At 39.2% G+C, this 24,673-nt stretch overlaps 4 protein-coding genes across 4 annotated transcripts; 2 read left to right on the forward strand and 2 right to left on the reverse strand.

The window, feature by feature from the left end:
- Nucleotides 1–5,761: 5,761 nt before the first annotated feature.
- On the reverse strand, nt 5,762–6,361 carry LOC103693537 (keratin-associated protein 13-1-like). Its single transcript, XM_087577251.1, is given in 3 exon segments — nt 5,762–6,238; nt 6,240–6,310; nt 6,313–6,361. Coding segments are annotated over 3 exon segments (597 nt in total).
- Nucleotides 6,362–14,923: 8,562 nt separating this feature from the next.
- Krtap13-2l1 (keratin associated protein 13-2 like 1) lies at nt 14,924–15,713 on the forward strand. The gene has a single exon (XM_087577214.1). It carries the CDS (start codon nt 14,924–14,926, stop codon nt 15,440–15,442), a length of 519 nt encoding a protein of 172 aa, XP_087433340.1. The 3' UTR covers nt 15,443–15,713.
- A 4,252-nt stretch (nt 15,714–19,965) lies between these two features.
- Krtap14 (keratin associated protein 14) lies at nt 19,966–20,808 on the reverse strand. Its single transcript, NM_001109326.1, has one exon. The coding sequence runs from the start codon at nt 20,761–20,763 to the stop codon at nt 20,257–20,259; it is 507 nt and encodes a 168-aa protein (NP_001102796.1). The 5' UTR covers nt 20,764–20,808; the 3' UTR covers nt 19,966–20,256.
- A 2,832-nt stretch (nt 20,809–23,640) lies between these two features.
- Krtap15-1 (keratin associated protein 15-1) lies at nt 23,641–24,465 on the forward strand. Its single transcript, NM_001105896.1, is given in 1 exon segment — nt 23,641–24,465. A coding segment is annotated over 1 exon segment (453 nt). The 5' UTR covers nt 23,641–23,679; the 3' UTR covers nt 24,133–24,465.
- The last annotated feature ends 208 nt before the right edge of the window (nt 24,466–24,673 follow it).

A 24,673-nucleotide genomic window follows, 5' to 3' on the forward strand; every position in this document is an offset into this window, starting at 1 on the left:
AATCAAACATATGAGTGTAAAGGTTCAACACTAAGAGTCACATGTGAGAGAGAACACAAGGCCATTGTATTTATGTACTATATCTTTCTTATCTATTCAATTGATGGACATTAAGGTTGTTTCCATTTCATAACTATTTTAAATAGGACATCTATGAATGTAGTTTAGATAGACCCATCCACAGGGAAAAAATGGCTGGTACTGAAAATCTGGCCAAAATCCCATAACTGGTGAGATTGATGGGTTTCAGTGGTAAACATGTTACATTGAAGAATACAGGTGGGCACAAACTTAAAGAAGATAAAGATATGGGATGGATCCGAGAACAGCTATGAGAGGAATGAAGATGACCGTGATCAAATAAATTGTATATTTTTTCCAGAATTAATAAAATTAATTACTTTCTTAGAAGGATTTAAAAGGAAAGACCTCATTTAACAGAAAGTGCATTTGGGTATTGCTTTTTAAAAAGAACTTGGGTTCACACCGTTTTAAGAATATTTGGAAAAGCTCAGAATTGTTTTCCATAGGAAAAATAAAAAAAACTTTTCCTCATCAACTTACATTCTTTGTTGGGTGAAGATGTGTAATTTCCGGAATTTTCATAATGTCATCTTCAGTTACCACAGTGTGACATTTAATATATTGAGATGCATGGCCAGGCAAGCATTATGTACACTGCAGATGAGATGCTATTTATGGAAGGTACATTAGCATATCATTATATTGTGTTCCATAGACTGGCCTCTGGTCATCTGTGACCACATGAAACAACGTGTAAGGGAACAGAAGACAAATATATATTAACATAAATATATATTAACCTACATATACATTCACACACACACACACACACACACACACACACACACACACATATATATATATATATATATATATGTACATTTAGATGTGTGAGAAAGGGAACATAGGGTCAGGGTTTCAAAAACTATTATATATCATCACCAGGATCTGGACAGTCAGGGGAAGTGTTATCTGGTTGGACCTGGAATGCATCAGTAGGAATAGTATGGACGGAGATCTAAGAATCTAGGAGCACTTCTTTCCCTGTCAGGATCTGAGCCCTTATCTGTTGGTATCTAGAGATGACCAGGCTGGAGAGAGTTGCTTTGTAGGGTTGATGTCTGAGGACTCCTTACCTGTTGGTGCCTAGGCCAGACTAGGGATGAAATGGTTCAGTTCCTTATTCTTTCCTGAACCATTATAAATGTACAAATGCTAGTGTAATCAAGGAGTGTTTAGTATTTTTACTAATCTATTGACTCTGTCTTAATACAATAAATAGTAAAAATAAAAATACATTATAGGTTTAGAGAAAGAGCCTTTTGGCTAAGATCATGTGTAAAGACCAAATAAGAAACTGACAGGAGAATGTTTGATGATATCTTAGTGGGAAATTATTAGCAAAGCTGAGTGCTAAGGCATGACTTCTTGGTTTAAATATTGATAATGATAGTTATTATGACCATTGTCAGAGCACTCAGATTTCGTCATCGGTATGGTCAATATCCAGTGTTCTTTCCGCAAAGATTTAATGAAATGTACAAGAATACTGAATTGGCCAAACTTCTTTGACATCTTGTCAACACAAATCAGACTGGTTTGGGTTAGTCAGACAGAAGGAGAATGACCAATGATGAATTGTAGAAGAACCTTGGAACAGAGCAATATCATAATAGGACAGAAATTCAATGGAGTGTTGTGGGGAAAAGATTGGCATAGAACGGACAGCTCACTGAAACACGGAGCAATGGAGTGTTGTGGGGAAAAGATTGGCATAGAACGGACAGCTCACTGAAACACGGAGCATGTACATACTTTGTTTTAGAAAACTATTTTAATTTTAACTAAAAGACAGATAAAAAAGATAAATACAAGCATGCAACCCACAGGGATGAAGGCAGGGACTGAGAAGCTAAGAAATATTTCTGGGAACATGACTTAGAATAGGTACATTTTTTACAGTGTTTTAAAATTGATCTTTGCTAAAACAGAGCAATTTGGTTGGAAATAAAATTGTCATGAATATTTATCATGCTAATATAATCAACACATCAAATATAATAACATCAGAATATTAATCAAATGTATATTAAGACATAGTACATTCATTTTCCTCTCCATCTTCAATTATATTGGAAAGAATACATGATTTTGGTCATACGGATGAGTTAATCTGACTGATGAGACAATAATAATTTAAATGAAGAGGATAGGTCATAGCATGGAAATTTACTAGAAATTACTTGGTAAGATGTCATCAACTGTTTTCCTGTCATTCAGTCGATAATGACAGATGCTAGCTAGGAAAAATGTTTTTGAAATAGACTATCTCAAGTCACATATAGATTTTTCTTTAAATCCATAATTATATTTTTATTTTTATTATAGATTCTTTGCCTAAGAATAATAGGATAAAGGCAACACATTAAGTCTATCTGTTGTATGAAGTGATTCTATAATAGAAACATCAAAAAAATCCTGGCTACACTTCAATGTTGTTATGTTTTTTAGAAATATGTTGAGAAATACAAATTGAAATTACTCTGAGGCTCTCCAGCCTATCATTATGGCTAAGATTCTCCAGTGTACCCATTATTATGGCTAAAATAAAAAAGTCAAGTAACAGTCCATACTGACCAGGATATGGAGCAAGGAGAACACTCCTCCATTACTGATGGGAGTGCAAACTTGGATAACAACTTTGGAAATCAGTTTGGTGGTTTCATGGAAAATTAAGAATAGTTACACCTCACAACCCAGCTATACCACTCCTGGGCATATAACCAAAAGACACCCCAATATAACACAAGGATACTTGTTCAACTATATTCATGGCAGCTTTATTTGAATATCCAGAAACTGGGAACAACTTAGATGTCTCTCAACCAAAGAATGGATAAATAAATTGTGGTACATTGACACAATGGAGTACTACTCAACTATTAAAAACAAGGACATCTTGACATTTGAAGGCAAATGGGTGGAACTAGAAAAGATCATCCTGAATGAGTTAAACCAGATGCAGAAAGACAAACATGGTACATTCCCACTTATAAGTTGATATTAGCCATAAAGTACAGATAAGAATATTATAGTCTACAGACAGGCTAAGTAACAGAGAGAGCCCAAGTGAGTAATTCAGGATTCTCACTGAGAAGGGGAAATAAAATAGACATCTGGGATGGATGGAGGAGAGGGACGGGGTGAAAGAAGAGTAGGGAGGGTAGAGCACAGGAAAGAGCAAGTGGGGGAGGGAAGAGGGAGATAGTTCTGGGACATAGAACTGGAATCATTGAGGGTGGGAATCTCTGGGATAAGCTAAAAAACCTAGGACAATGGAAGCTCCTAGGAACTTATGAGGGTAACCCTAGATAAGAGTCCTAGCAATGGGGGATATGGAACCTGAAACAGCCAACTCCTGAAAACAGGAAAGTCTTCCAATGGAGGGATTGGGAAACCATCCTCGCCATAAAACCCTCAATCCACAATTTGCCCTGCCTACAAGATGTACGGGAGTAAAGATGGGGAAGAAATTGAGAAAATGGCCAACCAGTGACTAGCCCAGCTGAGACCCATGCCATGAAAGAGAGGCCACTCCTGACACTATTATTCTGCTATACTTTTAGATAGGAGTCCAGCATAACTGTCATCTGAGAGGCTTTACCCAGAAACTGATGGAAACAAATGTGGAGAACTGCAGTCAAACATTAAGGCTGAGATGAGGAAAACCTATGGATGATGGAGAGGTAGGATCGTTGGAGCCCAAGGGGTCAGGGACTCCACAAGAAAATCTACAGACTTGACTAACCTGTCCCCATAAGAACCCACAGAGACTGAACCATCCAACAGGGAGCATGCACAGGACTGACTGACTTAGGCCCTCTGCACACACGTAAGAATTGTATACTTCATGTGGGACTCCTAGTGCAGGATCAGGGGCTGTTTTCAGACTCTGTTGCCTGACTTTGGATCCTGTTCCTCTATCTGGTTTACTTTGTAGAGCCTCAATGGGAGAGGATGCTATGTGCCTAGTCCTACAGCAACTTGATATACCAAGGAGGGTTGATAGCCATAGGAATTCTCTCCTTTTATGAGGATAGAGAGGGGAGGGAGAGATGGAGGGGAAAGAAGGTAAGAGGGAGGGATTGAAAGGAGGGAGAGGAGGGGAGCTTCAATCAAGATGTAAAGTTAATTAATAATGATGATGATTATGATGATGATGATGATGATGATGATGATGATGATGACGATGATGATAATGCGAAAGAAGAAACAACTGACATTACTCCAGAAGTTCAGGTTCTACGGGGCACTGATTGACAAACCTTGGCAAGTTTGAAAGCCTTTCTGAGTCTCCCCTTTCTCTTGTCTAAACTTTGTCAATATTAGCCTCTGTTAGTCTAATGTCTAAATGTTACGTGAAAATTCTTAGTCTCACATTACCTCAGCATTAGTACATGCTGTCACAGATCATCCCAGGCATGACTATAGCACATACCATTTGTGGCAGATTCAAATTCTTTCTCTAAACAGCATCTTCCCTGAAATGTGAGCAGTATATTCTTGGCTATCTCAAAAATCACATGAGGCTGATGGAAGAAATCCACTGTCATTCTTGCCTCACACTATTATGAGAAGCCAGAAAATTGTAGGACTTTATCAATGAAAGACAGGCTCTGATGAAAAAGTGGTTTTACCTGGGAATCAGATACTGGGGTAGACATGTCTGTAAGTCTTTCTCAATGCCCCAGAAACTACCTGACATTTTGTATTCTATTTATTTTCTTGTAAAATATTACCTTTCTACTAGACTTTTTTTCCATATAATTTTTTTCTTTTTCTCAGCCTGTGATGCACGCTTTGTAGGACCTTATACCAAATGAACTGCACCCAAGACTTTGACATCAATTCTTTTAAAGCCCGACTATAACAAATGATTGAAAACTGTGCAATATTTCTGTGGTCCCTCACTCTTAGACTGAAGTTGCAACAGGGCACAGTATCAGGGAGTTGCCAGCACAACCTGAATTCAGATCTCTGTGATTATCTGTACCCAAATGTGGAGACAAGATGCAGAGATATTCCTCAACAATGGGGCATGGAGACCAGCATAATTATTTAAGGATCAATTTTACCTTGGCTGAAAAATTTTAAACACTTGTTTTACGCAATTTAATTTTTCTTTAAAACCTCACCTTACATTTTTATAGTAGGTTTGAATTTCATCTTAATTATGTTATTTCACTTGTGAGCAGACATGGATGTGCCAAATCTCACACAGTTTGCACCTTCCATGAACCTACTATGCAGAAACAAGTGATAGTCTTCATAGAATTAGCAACTCCAAACAGAAATCCCAAAAAACATTTGCCACATTATTTCCTTATTCGTCCTTAAAATCTATCATAGAACCTCTGTCAAAAATCCCCAAAAGCATACGTAATTAACAACAACAACAACAACAACAACAACAATAATAATACGAGCGATACACTGAGGTGTCAGGTTGCACAAGTTTATTAGGATATATTTTAAATTGTCATCTGCCGTTGGATAACAACCAAAGAGCACATACGTATGTCAGCATTCCTGTCAGTAATGCTTAATTTGTGGTTTTACCCTCATCCCGGAAGTTAAGAAGTTTATTAGAAGAACAAGAGGATCGTGGTAAGTGAAAAGCAAGAAAACAGGCACAGAAAATAGAGATACCGACTTCAATACTGTAGAATGTAGGCAGTTAACAGCTGGTTCCAGAGAGACATAGCCCGTATGTTGGAACACAAAATGAAGGTGGGTAGGCACTGAAAAGCAAGTAGACTGGGTAGCACAGTGTGTTTGTACAACTCAAAGAAGGGAAATCAGGGACTTCATTATACAGAGACCTGAAGCCACTGGATCCACATCTCCCTGGGAAGCAGATTTTAGATCTATAGCCTAGGGAACAGTAGCTGCTGGACCCAAAGTCCAGAGAGCCAGCATATGTCCCCTGGCAGGGACTGCAGGGTATGGAGCTCCTGGAGTAGTAGCAGGGCATCTGGCAGGGGCTGGACACCACAACGGACGGCTGGCAGATGGAGGGCTCAACGCAGGTCTCCTGACAGCCAATGTGCACAGAGGAGCTCAGCTGACAGGTGCTGGGAGAGCAGCTGGTGGGCTCAATGCAGGTCTCCTGGCAGCCACCGTGCAGAGAGGGGTCCAGCTGGCAGATGCTGGGCAGAGCAGTTGGTAGTGCTATAGACCAGGTAGCTGGGGCAGGAAGAGCCCCAGCTGGATCCTGAGGTGGGCAGCAGCACCTAAAGGAGGGAGAGACAATTCTAGAGCAGCAGTTACAGGTCATATTGCGAGGAGATGTGAGCTCAGCAGGACGAAACTGGGAAGATTCTCAGCATGAATGTTGTCTGTGGAGAACTGAGTTTATATACTCTCGACAGCAGGTGCGGTGCATAACAGGGTCATCATTGCCCTTTTTACAGTCTGTACTTTACAAATGCGCAACACACAAATTCATCTGTGGTTACAGTTGCACTTGAATAGTTTTCTGCACATGATATTTATAGCTGTTGTAATTTTGTGGTTATAGCAAAAGACAATGACCTACTGCTGTGTAGCAAATGCCATGAATGTTGAACACTCAAGGTCATTTCATCATGTCCAGGAAGATTCCTCTTTTTCCTCCCAACATACTTATTTGTGTGTTTTGTCACAGGCTGCTATGAGCAAATATTTTTCCTTACATGGTATGGGATGAGAGTAACTTGACATGCTTTTGCTAAAGAAATGGTAGCATTGCTTTGGGCTTTATATGGAACCTATGGAAGATTAACCCTATGGTCACCATCCTTTTTTAAAAATTTTTCAAACATCCCAAATTTGTAGCTCAGCATTACCCACTTGTTCTCCTCCAGTAACTAAAGGACAATAAGAAAAGAGGAGAAGAGAAGACAAAAGAACAAGGAAAAGAAAGGTTTAACAACAGTGAACCTAGGAAGAGTGAAGAAGACTATGACAGGAGTAATGGCAGCCTCAGAATGGCCAGGTTTTGGATCGTGGAGTTTTAAGCTAGTAAATTCCTGAGAGACAAAAGAAGAAAACGAATTTTAAATCCAGTGCATCTGACATGGTGCTTAAGGTGGCACTGGATTCTCATCTTTGTTTAGCATGGAGATTCCTCTTGGACCGTCTTAAGCTACTGAGATTTAGCTGACTCTATCCCTTTCTGGTACGGTTTTTGCAGGAACTCTGGTGTTCGTGGGCTGCTGCCAGGCAAGGACTGAGCCTGAAGACTGCCTAGGGGACTGTGACAGCCAAATTCAACCTGGGTTTTTTTTCTCCTGCTACTCTATAACCACCTTGAGTCTGGATAAGTGTTCAGGCCTTTCATCTTTCTTCTTAACCTTCTCTTGTAGAAGAATCTAGAGAAGGAGAATGATGTGTGAAGACTAAATTTATCATGTCTTGCTCATACCATTTTGGAAATAAAACCTATTGTTAGTGTTTATCATGGATGCCACCTTCCAGAGTTTCGAAAACAAGCCAATACAGATTATGCTTCCATGTTAGAAACATGGTTTTTCCATGTTCTTTGACTCAATTATGTTCTATCTTCAGCAATATACTCTCATCAAGGTCTTGAAGTTAACCAAGAATAATGTCAATTTACCTGAATGTCTGGGGCTCCGAAGAACCTCATTCACCAACAACTCTGAGAAAGGCAAGATACTCCTGGCACAGGGCTTGTGTATGTTTTCCAGGAGGGACATTACCCCCATTATGTGCATGTGTATGTGCGTGTGTGTGTGCATGTGTGTATGTGTGCGTGTGTGTGTGTGCATGTGTGTATGTGTGCATGTGTGTGTGCATGTGTGTGTGCATGTGTGTATGTGTGCATGTGTGTGTGCATGTGTGTGTGCATGTGTGTATGTGTGTATGTGTGTGTGCATGTGTGTGTGCATGTGTGTATGTGTGCATGTGTGTGTGCATGTGTGTATGTGTGCGTGCGTGTGTGTGCGTGCGTGTGTGTGTGTGTGCATGTGTGTGCATGCATGCATGCATGTGTGTGTGTGTGTGTGTGTGTGTGTGTGTGTGTAGCTTCTACAGCAGATGGTTTATATCTGACTTTTCAAAAGTCTTTAGATTTAGTAATCTCTTCTCACAAGCTGATGGCTTCTGACATGCTATCTCTTACTGTTCTGGGGCCAAAAGCTGAAGACTTTTGGCAATTTCATAAAGAAGGGAAAAAAAAGAAAGAAAGAAGCACACACACACACACACACACACACACACACACACACGCTGGCTGGAATCAACCACATCAGTCATCAATTATGCAAGAGCACATTCATACTTATATACATATACACATAAACCTACAATCATATATATATATACATATACATGTGTGTGTGTGTGTGTGTGTGTGTGTGTGTGTGTATGAATCAGAGAAAAAAAAACCACAGATATATATTTGGTGATGGGGTAGAACTCCAGAAGCCACACTTTATTTCTTCTCTCAGCCTTTTTTTTTCTTCTTAAACAAAAGTTCTTCATAAAATTACTTCACAGATAAAATGTTACACAAAAGGGGAGCTACAGAAGGATGTTAGTAGTAAGTTCAAAAAGCAGTGTTTCATTCTATAAGTACATTATAAGTTCAGAGCAACAGTTTCACATGACCTTGCTTCATCATAGTGCATACCTGTAGCTTCGTCCTCGGACCTGACCTAGAATGAATGTTTTTCCTTGATCACAATCTGTCCCAAGGATATTTCTCTTAGTGCAATTTATAAAAGTTCATTATGATATCCCTTATTATGCAGCCTTTACTTACTATTCTATGAGTAAACTGCACATTCTATCCTTGATTTTTATTTTATTATATCTTTCTGGCAAATCAACTAAAAACACTAAAAATATTTGATTTCTACAAAGTCATTAATTCAACTAAATAGCATTAATTCATGAAAGTTCATCTTCATGTTGATCTGCAGGAAATTTGCCCAAAAGGGTGAGCTGATGCCCAGGAATTACGTTATCTGATAGTGTCAGGAAAGGCTTATCCGCAGCAAGAAGCATTTCTGAGACGAAGTCTCTGGGGCTGTGCCTCTCCACAGTGCACCCATTGCAGACACACAAAACAGTGGGCTACCTCCAGGAGACTCCCTTGTTTGCCATAGCATTTCCTAGATGGTTTTTGTCAATTATTCATTTACCAGTTTTTAAACATACCAGGAAAGAAATCCTGACAATTTAAAAAATTATTGGGAATAAAGAATGTGAAAATTTTAAGCAATAAAACTCTACAACACTGAGTAGAAGAATTAAAGACAATACCTGTATGTGGAAAGACCTCCCATGTTCATGAATTTATAGGACCCCTACTATCAAAATGATCATCCTAAAAAACGGAATCTCTAAATTTAATACAGAAAAATATACATCAATATTCCAAAGTAATTCTTCACAGAAATTGAAAAAAAACCCTAAAATTTAAGTGGAAACATAAAAGACTCTAGATAAATAATATAATCTTGAACAAAATATTGGTGGAATTATCACATCATGTTTGCAAGTTCCACTAAAGTGCAAGGAACATGACAAGTGTGAATATTAATGAATACAGTAGTAATTGTATATTTGGAAATATTGAATTATTAATCACTGAAATACAGTTAAAGACATAGACAAAAGCCCACTATCATATAGCCATCTGATTTTTAAGCGACATTAAAAATACACATTTGAGAGAAACTAGGATCATCCAGAATGATACTGATTAAACTAGAAAGCTGAAGGTCACAGAAGGAAACTAGAATCTTATCTCTCTTCCGGCTCAAAAACACAACTATAAATGAATCAGGGACTCTGGCTTAAGACCTGATCCCTTGAATCTGTTTAAGGAGAAATTAGGAGCTGTGCTTCAATTTAGAATTTAGGACTATCTCAACAGAACACCAGTAATACAGTCATTAAGACCAACAATTTACTAATCAGACACCATAAAACTACATAAAAAGCTTTCGCGATCAAAGAACCCACATTTGATTAAAGAGATATCCTAGACCAAAAGTCTTTATTAGCTGTACATCTGACAGAGAGTTAGTGTTGATAATATGCAAAGAACTACAAACAAGCAAACACAAAACACCACCAAGGAAACAAACACTGAAACAGAAAAAGGTGGAGAACAGTATTGAATGAAGGGTCTCTGTAGAAGAAGGTATATGGTTAAGAAAAAATATTTAATACTTAAACACTTAAAACTTTTCAATATCTTTATCCATGAGGGAAGTGCAAATTAGAAATTACTTTGAAATTTCTTTTTACATTAGTCAGCATTGCTAATATTTTGAAAAATAATAATGCTGACAGGACTCTAGTACAAAGGTACAATCTTACTGTTGGTAGGATTTAAAACTGGTGCAACCACTGTGGAAATCAATGCAAAGGTGCCTCAAAAAGCTAGAAATAGATCTACCATATAATCCAGTTACACTACTCTTGGACATGTAGCCTATGAACTTAATATCCTACTACTGAAGATATCCATGAGGACAATGTGAGAGATGCGATTGATTCAATCTACTCATATGAATCCATTTCCTTTATGGTAAGAATATAAAGCATTCCTTGATTATGGTAGTAATTGTATATTTTGGAAAACAATCATTCAGAAAAGAAGGAAGAACCAAGACACCTTTAAGAATGTAGATTTTACGAGGCTTTGGTACACATAATTTGGCAAGCCCCAAAGTTCTTTTGAGACCTTTTATTCCCTTTGTCAGAACTATCAATAATCTTTTGTCCTCTTGCATACCTGAGAACTAAATGAAAATCCTTCACCTTGTATTACTTTATTCCACATAGTCTGCTGCCGTAGATGACACAGAACACAACACTGTAGGTTCACATACATCTTATGAATAGTATCTTTCCTAGAGTTTGCCCAATACTTCTTTGGCACATAGTTATCTCAAAGGTCCCACTTGTTCTTCCTCTATTACATAGATAGAAGAATTCAGGAAATTACACAATTTCAACCAGTACAAGACAGACGCTGATGAAGAAATGTTTTTCCCTTAGAACCATCAGATACCAAGGTTTGCTGCTCCAAGAGTCTCTCCAAAATGTGCCTGTGAATCCCTAGAACACTGCATATCAGTTGTGACTTGTGAAAGCAACTTTACGATGTTTCTTTATAACTTGCTTTTATTTATTCTCATAGTAAAACCTTCTTTCCAAGACCATAGGCTAATTTAACTATTCTCAGGTCTCTGGCTTATACTCTGTCTTGAGACTAAGTAATAAAATATCTTCAAGACTTTTAGGAAGCATTGCTCCCAGGCTGATGGATGGAGCCTAGGAGAAATATTAGGAGGTTCCCATAACTTCCTTAACTATGGTGTTCCCAGCTAAAATCATTGTGATTTTCCCTCCATGTGGAAAAGACATGCAAGGAGAATGGCCCAGCCATGGAACTCAGGGATATTAGCCAAAGATGGTCTATTTGGAGAAAATATACCACATTTTCTCAAGGCTGAAAACCTACATTTAGATAATATATTATGTTTTTCCTCTGTATAAACGCATTGAAATATATATATATATTTCTTGGTTTTGCACTATTTGGTTTTATTAATGCCCTCCAATCTGAGCAGTGCTCCCTACCTTTGAGCACAGTCTACAGTTGCAAAGGACAGTCCTCTAGGAATTGGCTGCTCTGAGTAAGGCACTGAACCCAATGCAATGTATGTTTTCCAATCCACTTATACAATCGTACCTATATTTGATTAGTCTCTCAAATTCACACATGGCAAAAACTATGAGCAAAATATCAATAATAGGAGAAGGATGTTGTGGTGTCATGTTGCAATGGTATGTTTAAAGCTGGTCTTTCACCAGAAACAGAGCACAGGCATACATCCCTAGTACAGAAAATAGGTGTAATTTGGTTTCTCACTTATTTCAGAACCTGCCAGAAATTGAGGATAAATAAGAAATTGTTAGCAGTAGGAATAATCATGGAAATACTAGATAAGGGCATAGAGAGGTTGACTGCAACACTGTGAGAATGTAAGACCGAGTCGTGGATGCCACAGGCGTCATTGCTTAAGTTGACTGTAGCAAGAGGGTTTTGGTATGAAACCCCAAATATGTTAGGTAGTATGAGACATTTAACTCAAGAAAAGGAAGCCAGGAACTCCATAATCCAAACACGCATTGGGACAAAACATACGTCTGCATATGTTTCCTTTTAACTAGTGAGTGAGAGACAACGCTGAATGCAATGATTGGGAAACTACTAAGGGGAGAAGAGAACTTTTATTGAAAGTTTAGGTAATATACACTTTTAAAAACAGTTTAAAACTCCACTTTGATTGCTACAATACTGTAGTTTGGTAAAACCCTACTGAGTAGCCCATTCATAAGAATCACAGAATTTTCTGCATAGGTTTCTCACTTTATTATATTTGACACGATATTATCCTTAAGTAACTGTGATTTGTATCTTTTATTATGAATGCGACATAGAGCCTCTGTAAAGCTTCATCTTGATCCCAAGAACCAGACTAAAAAATAAAATTGACTGCAATGGTGGCACAGGTGTTAGAGAAATGGCCACCCACCTTTTGACTAGAATCACAGTCCACTCCATGACACGGCTGAAGTGTCCAAGTGGCTGATAGATTACAAGCCTAGGACAGAACATACTGCTCTTAGTCCTCTAAAGGAACATGCAAGAGAATGAGTCCTAATGCTATTGTTGTACCCATAAAGCAGAGAATCACTCGAGTTTGATTAGAGAAGCTTCAACTTGAAATGGGAACTGACACAGAGATCAACAACTGAACAACGTGCAAAGCATATAAGATTTCTGAGTACTCAGTACTAAATGGATGTCTTCAGTAAGCTCCTCTCCTCAGAGCTCAGAAATCTATGCAGAAGGGAAGACAGAAAGATTATAACAGGCAAAGGAGGGATTTCAACAGTGTCTTCCAGAATCAACAGAACTGATATGCAAATGTGAGCTCTCAGAGAACCCTAAGAGCAAACAAAAGACCTATACAAGTTCAAACCAGATAAAATTCTAGCACTGAGAACGGGAAATTGATACAAAGTTCCACTCCATAACCAAGAAGCCATTTGCAATTGCTACCTTCTAACAAGGGAAAAATCAGCAATTTGCAAAGGAATGTCACCAAGTAGATCAGGCACACTCCAAGGCAGGGACCATTTCCAAGAACAGTTGGCTAACACAAAATGCACTTCTCTCTCTCTCTCTCTCTCTCTCTCTCTCTCTCTCTCTCTCTCTCTCTCTCTCTCTCTGTGCATGAGTGTGCATGGTCTTGGTTTTATTTTGTTTAGTGGGCTTTTTGTCTTGTTTTCTTTGTTTCTTTCTTTGTTGGTTGGTTTCTTCCTTTCTTTCCTTCCTTTCTGTTTTTCTTTCTGGAGTTTTTCTTTTCTTTTGTGAAGGGTGGGCATGACATGAAGTTGGGTAGTTAGGGAGGTAGAGATAAGCTGGGGCAAGTTGGGAAGAGACAATAATGTATTCAAAACAGATTGTATGAATTTTTAACAATAACTTTAACAAAAATGATTTTTAGAGTTGGGTTCGACTGACATGGAGAATACGATTTGCGTTTCTTACAGACCCTCAACTGATCCTTCTGGTGTGGAGGACACTCACCTGAAGGCACTTGTTCTGTTTTTGTGTCTCACAAAAGCTAAGGCTTTTATTCCCCAACACCTCGTCCTTATAGACCCCCCCTCCCACCACTGACCTCGTTCTCATACCACAGCCATAGGAGATTGATGATGCTAGGTGTAGCATTGTTTCTTATACCCATCAAATGAAACTCACTTTTGCAACAGTTAGCTGTCATTAACCTAGCATATTTCTTATGCTACATGGACATGGTGTGTGTTTCTCACCCCAGCCTTACAAGACTGCCTGCCTAGGGTTAGATGCCACCATACTCCCACGAGTGTATAATCAAGCTTCTCATAACTTCCTCTTTAGTTTTGATTAGTTGGTTTGGACAGCTTACAGAGCTCACAGAGATACTGCCATATACTTCTTTGTTTATTATGAAGGATATTCCAAAGGATTCAGTTAAAGACATGTACACCTGAGGCCTGAGAGGGGGAATATTTGCCAGATTAACTGCAAGCAAATGGTCCAAAACTAACACTCGTCAGGCTGTCTCAGTTCTGTCCCTTGCTGCCACCACTACAATCACCCAATCATGGTTTTCTTCCCTTTCTCTTGCAAGGTTCGATATCACTCAGCTTTCCTTTCTCTCTTTTTGTTTTAAAGTTTTCGGTTAAGTAATGTTGGGTAAATTCACAGAGGATGATTTAAAGGTTATAAAGGTGAAGTGACATTAGGGTTCAGCTTCAGTAGGCTCCACATCAAGCCCAAAGGTATGCTTCCAAGTCATTAACAACAGCGACACCAACAATAACTACAGGATACCTGCATCCCTTACCTTGTAAAGAAAAATGTTTTCCTCATAACATCCTATGACAAAACACACAAAGAGTATGTCAGGAGGAACAAGGGTTTTCCTGGACATTATGAAATAATGTTTAGTGTAAAATAATCCTGACATTTCTGGTGTAGGAGCAGCCTATCGCTCTGTGTTACAATGAACTTACCACAGCCATAAATACACTGTGCAGAGAACTATTCAAAAGCAACTGCAATTACAGAGAAATTTGTAAGATTCACATTCTTTTTCTAGTTGCACACTTCTAAAGGACAACTTACAAATAGGACAGGACTGACACCCCTGGGCACCGCACCTCCTCTTGAGAGTATATAAGCCCAGGTCTCCACAGGTGGCTTTCAAACTCAGGATCTTCTCAGATAAATCCACTAGAGCTCACATCTCCTCTCAACATGAGCTGTAACTGCCACTCAGATAACTTGTCTACCTCCTTTAGGTGCTGCCTGCCCATCTCAGATTCCTCCTGTTGTTCCTCTTGCTCAAGCAACCTGGTCTACACCACTACCAGCTGCTCTCCCAGCACCTGTGAGCTGAGCTCCTCTCTGCACAGTGACTGTCAGGAGACCTGTATTGAGCCCTCCATCTGCCAGAGGTCCTGTGTGGCGTCCAGCCCCTGCCAGATGCCCTGCTACTACCCCAGGAGCTCCACAGCCTGCAGTCCCTGCCAGGGGACATATGACGGCTCTATGGGCGTTGGGTCCAACAGCTGCTGCTCCATGGATTATGGATTTAGAAGATGCTACATCATGGGCCGTGGATCCAGTGGCTTTGAATTTCTGAATTATGGAGTCTCTGGCTTCCCTTTACTGAGTTATGGGTACAGATTCTGCTACCCAACCCACCTGGCTGCTAGTATCTGCCAACCATACTATGAAACCTGTGGTAATATTCTCTATGGATTCAATGGCTAAGCCTCCCTCTTCCTTCAGGCAATATATTAGTAAAAGTCTGTATGCCCGGCAGCCATTGTTTCTTGCTACCCCCTCTTGCTTTCTGTTATTTCTTCCATTAACAACATCTCTCATTCTCAATAACTGGGAAATTCTGGAATTTGTGTGTAACCTCCAATTATTCCTTTCTCTCTTTACTATGGAAAAATGGTATATGTAGTTTGGTTTTCATCCAAGAGCAGTTGAAAATGAAAATTTTAACCTAATAAATGTATGCATTCTGAAACCTCAATGTATTGATCACTTTATTATTAATTTGCTTATACATTTGCATTCATATCGGGGGGAATTCGTTACACATCAAACTACCTATTTAATTGTGTTTGAAAACCTATTTCTACATTTAGTTGTGATCCTCATTTGAAATAAGAAACTGTAGGAATATCATGTTTGACACTCGAACACATGGCTGACTAGCAAAGAGAATTGCTGGAATTGGATAAAAGGAATTTCTGCTGATTCAGAGAAACAAGGCAATTGGGATGATAACTAAAATTTTACACCATTAAGAATAAGATAAATAAGAATAAGATTTATAAGTGGGATGTATACGTAAATAAAAACTATCTAAGCCTATTAGTATTTTAATGTAGAGGTTTTTTTTTTTCCCATGAAAAATATGAGTTTCAGGTAACTGTCTGGACAGATTAGAAAGTACAAATTCTGTGTGACCGTATATTTCTGTACATTATCAACAAACATGCATAAGGAAAAACCACAGCTATCAGGGTTCAGGATGTGCTGTCACCTCTCTGATGCTTCCCCCAAATTCAACTTCCATAAACCTATAGATGATATATGCAAGAAATGTTGAGTACTTTTACTCAATGTTCTTAGTCTGATTCTGAAACTAGAGCAGAAGTCATAGATTGGCATATGCTTTTGGAAATCATGTATTATAAACTATGGGAGGATATATACACATATATATGTAATTATATATATACATACATAATTATAAAAAAGACATCTAGCAAAGAAATTCATTTTGAATTGGACCTTATCAACAGCAAACGGGTTGCATTCTCCTAGGAACTTTCAAGAACATTTGGAGACTCTCACAGTTGTCCACCTCAGGATCCCTCCAACAGCGAACAACATGTCCTCATCACATTGCCTCTTTCCTTAGTTGGCATTTTGTAATCTCCTGGATTTTCATCACTGTGTAGGGAAAGAATGGCAGTAGGCTTCTTCTGTTACCCTAATGCAAATTTTGAGATACCCACATATGTGTGTGTTACGTTAGAAAAGGGTGATTTCAGAAGGACTGTGAGCCTACCACGTGTATGTGTGCCAGTGTTCTGTCTGGCATCATCTTGACAGCATGCTCTATGGAGCAAGGCGATATGAGACATAGGATTTATTTCTTAACATTTACACATCCGAGTGAGACAGATTATTGTTCTTTTTAGACAGGAGGAAAGGGAGACTCTACAAGGGCTTGATGCTTGCCATAGTTTGAACAAACCTTATTATAATTTGAATTCATAAACAATATCAGTTCCTTGTTCTTTCTGGAACTGTTTTTGTTTTCAAAAAACATAACTCACATTATAACCAAGGACTGATTGGTATATGGTAATTTGTCTCAGGAGGAAATTTAATCTGTTGCATCGAGTTTATTAGCTTTATATAGATGAAGTACAATAAAAAATTAAAATAAATGCAAGTTTAGATTTAAGAGCAGTGGTTCGAGAGAGATTTTTTTGTTGGTTGTTGTCGTTCTTTCTCTCCCTCTTCTGACTCCTCCTTCCTCCCCCATGTCTTTCTCACCCTTAGTAAAAGTGTCTTCTACCAATAGATTGTCTTGCTTTCTGCTGGTGCTTTAAGGTTTGTGTTTGTTTAAGTATATGTATAAAATGTTACTTTTACACTAGGGAAATAATTTAAAATAAATGAAAATTTATGTAGAAAGTTCACACTTAAATACACATTTGTCTCATAATATTAAGCAACCATCTTCCAATTAGTTTCTTCAGAGTCTTGAGTTACCCATAACTTCTTTTATCATGTTTAACCCCCACCTATCCTCCAGATTTCCCCAAATTTAACCCCCTTTCTCTATTTACCCAAATGTTATCCTTAAAACAAATTCAAGAGTGATTGTGCTTCCTAAGTCTGCGGACTTATCAATGAAGTATGGTCAACCTACCAGAGGGGTACACTCTTAAAAACAAAACAAAAACAACAACGAAAAAAAGCAATCAAACAAAACCACCTGACCTTCCCTTTTTCTGCAGCTAACAATTGCCAATCATGCCATAGCTAGGCACCCTTTGTGTCCGGCCCTTCTCTCCATGCCTGGATTTCTTCCAGTTTGGGCTTGTACAAGTTTTGTGTATTCCTTTTAAATCAACCTTCCTTTTTAATTTTTATTCCTTCTTTTATTTTTTATTTTTAGATTATATATAATTTAATATATATATACATACATATATCTATGTGTGCGTAATATATATATATATATATATATATATATATATATATATATATATAAAATCAGCCCCACCCGTTAATCACGAAGCCATCTCTCCAGTTCTATAGACACTATGTGTCTTCAATTACATGCAATCAGAGATGACATCAGCCATCATGAGAATGTCTCCCAGTTATCGTACACATTACAGGCTTAAAATGAACCCTTTATGATAGTATAAATTCAATGCACAACTCCTCTTTACCATTAAAAAATGACATTATTTTTAACTAATTGTTTTTGAAAAAAATGCTTTACAAAATTTTAAGTTCTACACGCTGTTCCAAAATAATAAGTAGCTGTGAATTTAAAGACTACGAAGCAGGCTCACACCACAGTCTCTAGGGAATTCGGATTCTTCCTCGTGTTCAGAGGCAGCATAAACTGGTGCCCACACTGTACACCTAACTTTCCCACTACTCCCACCTAGTGGTGGTTATTGGGTATTGCTTCATCATGTTGGGTGTGGATGTGCCCATTAGTACACAACTGGAGAAAGGAAAAAAAGATTCAGCCTGAATCTAAGGCTTTTTTTTTCTTTTCTTTCCTCCCTTCCTCCCTTCCCTCCTTCCTTCCTCCCTCCCTCCCTCCCTTCCTTCCTTCCTTCCTTCCTTCCTTCCTTCCTTCCGCCCTCCTTCCTGCCGTCCTTCCTTCCTTCCTTTCCTCCTTCTGTCCTTCCTTCCTTCCTCCCTCCCTCCCTTCCTTCCTTCCTTCCTTCCTTCCTTCCTTCCTTCCTTCCTTCCTTCCGCCCTCCTTCCTTCCGTCCTTCCTTCCTTCCTTCCGCCCTCCTTCCTTCCGTCCTTCCTTCCTTCCTTTTCTCCTTCTGTCCTTCCTTCCTTCCTTCCTTCCTTCCTTCCTTCCTTCTGTCCTTCCTTCCTTTCCTCCTCCTCTTCCTCCTCCTCCTCCTCCTTCTTTTTTAATCTGTGTAGATTGTCTACGACATTATTAAAAAACAATAAATTATTTCATGGTGATCCTTCTGAGTGCTGTCTCTGACTAAAAAAAAAAATATTCTCTTTGGTAAGAAGATTTCTTCTCTAATAGGAGAATCCCATCGTTTCAGATTTGACAAGAATAGTTTGCTTTACCTAAAACTTGAACCACACTAGATGAACCCAAGGCAAAAGTCCAGTGATAGCTTCCTAGAGCAGCCAGCGCGTATGCTGATTAACTTTAGCTGGTTACACTAAGTAAAAGGAAAATTGTGAGAACATTAGCAAGTGAAACTGGATGCTGAGACAAAACTGGAATAAAAAATATCATGGGGTGACCCTGGGCATAGATCATCTCCACCTTGGACAGCGATTCCTGGAAGGAAATGGTGAAGCCTTCGTGATACTACTCACCATTATCCAAATGCGACACCCCACTTCCACACCAGGTCAAATCCTGAAACAAAAGAATATTTACATGGCTTTTAAATACAGTATAGGTAGATGATGTATATGATGTATATGTGCATGAATATGTATATTTATATGTACATATGTGTATAAACCAAATGCTTTTTGTCAAACCCAAGAGACACAAGACCAAACTGGGGCATCACCAAAATATATAAGTATCATATGAACAATGGCAACTGCTTGAAAAGCAACTGCTTTCGTTTGAAAGTTCTCTTTATGTGTCAGTAAAGATGGGGGGCTGGTCCCCATTTCCACCTAGCCGATCATGTAACTTCTTACCTACCTGTAATTTTGCTCCTATTTTAGAATGTATTTCATAAGGCTAATCTCTCTTCCGACATTATACGGCACAGTTTGGAAAATTGCAGCTCTAAGTTTTTTATTCCAGTAAGGTGCCCTCTTCACTTCACTGTGTGAAATATTAACAGATGGAGAAAACAGAGAAGTTGAAAAAATGCTTCAAACACAAAAGGATGACTTTACTCTATACAATTAAAATGTCAAGTTCACAGTACTGCAAAGCCCACGGAGATATTCTGAAGTAGTTTTGAAGACAAGAAAATGAAAGTAACAATAATGGTATTCACAAGACATTTAAAAGTCCAGTTGAATATTTTTATTTATGCTTACAACCTCCTGCCTTGCAAAAATCAAGACAGGAAGTCTGAGTAATTGCTAAGAGATATGAAAGGATTATGCTTGATTTTTTTGCATGCCTATAACATAGAAGAAAACAATTCAGCATCTTTCTCCACTTAAATACATTTTCCAATTATAGGAACTCATGAGTAGAAGTCAAATTCCTAGACTAATGCAGAAAATCCAAAGGCAGTGCGGCTCTTAGCATAGAAGGTAGTAGGTACCTTTTACATTTCTAATTTCCCCAATACGGATCAGAAGAACCCAGTCCCACAGGTTGGCTGGTAAGAAACAGACTGGCAGCTTTTGGAAGAGAAGCAGGTTGGGCGGAAAAAGCTGGACCCACCATTTAGGGAGGAGAAAGTACGGGTACCACATCCCACTGACTGGAAACCATGGGATCCAAATCCTGGGGTTGGGTAGCCACAACCAAAAGACTGGAAACCCCTGGAACCAAGTCCCAGAGATCCTGAAAAAGTTGACTGGCAGGGGCTGAAGGACCCTCGAATCCCCTGACTGTAGAAAGGCCTCTGGCAGGGTCTGGAGACCACGTAGGATGTCTGGCAGCCGGTGGGCTCACAGAAGGTTTCCTGGCACCCACTGTGAAGAGAGGAGCCCAGTTGGTGGGTGATGGGAGTTTGGAGGTCAGTGCTGTAGAAGACGTTGTTGGGGTAGGAGGAGCCACATGAAGAGATCGGATTCTGCAGTTGGACCCCAAAGGACTGGGAGAAGGTTCCAGAACAGCTGTTGTTGCAGGACATGTTGAGAGGAGATAGGACTTTGAGGATGGGAGATGGAGAATGTTCTTCTTAGGCACAAACCACTTATATACCCCTGTCTTTGGGTGTGTCATCCCCATGGCACAGAACACAATTTACCTGCGGCTTTAATTGAATTAAAAATACCCTCGTAGTCACACATATCTACTTTTTGTGTGGTTTCACAACTGGATAGAGCAGTGATGTCTGTGGCCCTGGAATTCAGGTAATAGTGCTCAATCTTCAAAGCTATTATTCATCTTCCCTCAGCAAAAGGTCACCCTGCACATCACTCAGAAAACTGCTTTAGAGGTAGACTGTCTGGGCTGAGGGAAGCTAGCTTAATTAAAAATAATTGATACCCGTTGCACAATCTGTCCCAAAATTGTTGCCATCTGGCTAGCAAAGATGTTCGCTGCTCCACACGTAGTCATTTCTTTTAAACAAAAACGCACACTGATTGCTGCCTCAAAATGGCAAGCTTCCGTGATGAATAGTGTCATCAAAACACTGATATGCAAGATGTAGAAGGACTTTAAAAAAAAATGGACTTCAGCAAAATGGTGTTACTGAAACACGGATAGATTCTTATTTCTCATGTAACTGCCGAAGAGTAGAATCCAGATATTTAATATCCATCTTAACTTGTGTGTGTTTGTGGTGTGTGTGTGTGTGTGTGTGTGTGTGTGTGTGTCGTGTGCATTCACATGCATGTCCACACGCGTGTGCCTACAGATGAGGTAGGGTTGGTTTGCTGTACTGTAAGCTAAATGCTTTATGCTTTGTGCTAGTTTGAATGTTAAAGATTATCCATCTAGGACGATAAAAATACTTGAAAAGGAACAAAGCTAGATGTAATAATGTCAAAGATATTTCTATCTCTAGTCAGGATCTTTGTTTCCCACTAAATGACTTTCCAGAACCTGGGAAGGGTCCTTATTCTAAAAGGAAAAAAAATCATATGAAGCAATTGCCTTGAGGTGTCGGGCCAAAGGAGCCATGGCTGGGAGGTGCTTCCCCCGGCCGTAGGCGGCATATATCATTTTGACTTAAATTGTTTTCAGGTGCTTCTGACAAGTATTGCAAAATGTCCAAAGTGAGGGTCATATTTCCTTGATTTCCACAGCTTGTCTTCCACCTCGGTATAGAGTCTAATGAAGACTGATGCCCAGAGGTGGGGGAGGAGAAACTGCAGAGGGCTGGCTCGGGGTGGCTTCGATGCTGTTTGATTTGTTTCATTTGAAAGAAGAGCATTTCCCTATACTTCTGAACATTAGAATTTTTTTTTAGAGAGATAGCATCATTTTCTTTCTTTCCTTTGTTAAAGTAATATGTTCAGACTCATCAAGGCTCCAGCTTGAGAGAGAGGTTGGCGAATGTCTCCAGCTCTGGTTCTTCATCTCCTTTTTAAAATCAGATTGGAATTCTAGCTACAGAAATCTAATTCAGTATTCCCAGAACCCTAGAAGAACAGCTCATTTTTTTTTTATTTGTCCTTAAAAATGCAGACCAAGTAATCATAACTTTTCATAAAATTAGTCTCAGCTCGTTTTCAGTGTCTAATTTGTGCTGAGAACGATGACATACAACACTTTCTCATCTCCACAAGGTTATTTAGGCAATTTCCCATGCCAGTGTACCATTTCCGCAGCAAGCTATTCTGCGCCTGTGGAAGAGGGCGGAGACATCTTAACGCTTCGTTTTCTAGGAAGAATGTATGAGCTGGTTGATAGATACACAGCATTAGCGACTCCAAAGCGATGCCTTCACATTCTCATCCCATTCAACTCCTTTCCGTACTGATATGTCTGCATGGAAGGGTCATTTGTAACCATGAGTTCTTCTAAGCCTCAGTCCTGTTGTGATAGCGCCATGAGGCAGATATTCTCCATATTCCTTAATTCTGTGTAACAAGATTAAATGAAAGAAAGGGGTGGTGGCACAGCAGTAGGATAACCTTCAAAACTTGCTGTTTTGTTACCAGGGACATCAGCACCACCAGCAAGGAAAGGGATGAATATTATGAAGACAAAGGTATTTTATTTGGATAGTGAAGCTTGATAACTTTATTGATAACGTCCATCATGAAGCAATGATGAAGGTGTAGGACACTAGATTGCAACTAAAATACAAAAGGGCCAGCAACACATCCCAGGGTAGTAGAGGATACATGGGGCCCTGAATTTGTTACCCAGAAGGAAGGAATAGGAAAAGAGGAGAGAACAAAAGAAGAAAGGGGAAAGGTGAGGCACTTATTCTGGGAGGTAAATATTTTACAATCTAATGTTCTAAGCATTGGTGCAAACATTGGTCCTCTCAGCCTTCTATAGTCGTGTTCACAAACACAAACTCATAAAGTGTATTATAAACGACGTTGAACTTGAATTCTTTCCTCCCAAGGATTCGTATCGCACTGTTTTATTCACAGAATCTACAGCATTTGGAGAGAGACATAAAGTGGGGATTTATTTTTTGTTTTCAATCAAGCTTCTCAACTTGGGGCATCATACTTTTCTTTCCAGAATACAAACTTCTGTGGAGTTTTGAACCAGGCAGGATTATTGCTATATCACACCCTTGATCACATTTTGAAGCATAAATAAAGCATCCATCTTAAAGGTTCAATTATGGTGGCTTTCGTCCGACCTACTGTAGAGATTGAGAAATTGCATTTTTACTTCATGAATAATTGCTTTGAAAACTAATGAAATTCCTTCATTTAGAAGTGCACATTCATAAAACGTCCTTTGAAGGTTAAAGTATTTCATTTTTACTGGAGCCTAATTAGGCATTCTCATTAAAATGGACACAGGCTACTACACCCATCCTTCTGGTATATAAGGACCCAGGTTAGACGGTGGTATTCATACTCGCAGATTCATCACTGCAACCCGACTCAAACCAGAGCTCCTGACAAACATGTCTTACGCCTGCAACTCTGGAAACTTCTCCTCACAGTCTTTTGGAGGCTTCTTGAGGCAGCCAGTCTCTACCTACAACTCTTTCTACCCCACCGGCAATGTAGTTTATTCTCCAAAGAACTTCCAGCAGGGCTCCGCTTTCTACAATGGACAGCAGGAGACCTTCAACGAGCCACTTGAGGGCCACTTGCCCTGTGTGGGTACTGCATCCTTCCAGACATCCTGTTTCCGCCCCAAGCAATACTTCTCCAGCCCGTGCCACGGAGGATTTACTGGATCTTTGGGATACGGCAATTCTGGCTTTGGATCCTTTGGATTCGGAAGCTGCGGCATTCGCTCTCAGGGCTTTGGATGCAACTTCCACCGCCCAGGATACTTCTCTTCTAAGAGTGTCCAGTCATCTTATTACCAACCAGGCTATACCTCTGGCTTTTGCGGGTCAAATTTCTGAACATCCTACTTGTCTCCTGAAGGTTTCTCTACCATATGGGACTTAAATGGCCTTTTCTCCAACATTTAGGATTGTTTAATGAGCATCTGTCTCTCCCGGACTCAGCATCTTGATATACCTGGAAGCAAATTATTTTTTGAAGACAAAGTAACCTTGGCCTTTAACCTACCTTTGACCTTTCAACTCTACCACAAGAGGGAGCTGGCATTTTTAACTCTTATGTAAATGCTGGCATCGTTTCTGGTTCCATCAGTGTTTCTAAATTTCTTCTCTATTTCCTGAGGATTTGTTCACTCAAATTTATTTTAAATAAACTTATGCCTGCAACATGAATTTTGGCATTCTCGTATTTTTTATCGATGATACATTTATTTATTCAATGCATCTGATGTTTTGACTGTTTTAAGATTTTGTTTTCTCTGTTTCCCCTAATATTTCGTTTGACAGAAAAGCAGACGCTCTGGGAGAAAATTTATATTCATATATATATATATATATATATATATATACATATATATATACATATTTCTTACCTCATGTC

This window comes from Rattus norvegicus, chromosome 11, assembly GCF_021556685.1.
Source record: "Rattus norvegicus strain SHRSP/BbbUtx chromosome 11, alternate assembly SHRSP_T2T, whole genome shotgun sequence".
NCBI lineage: Eukaryota > Metazoa > Chordata > Mammalia > Rodentia > Muridae > Rattus > Rattus norvegicus.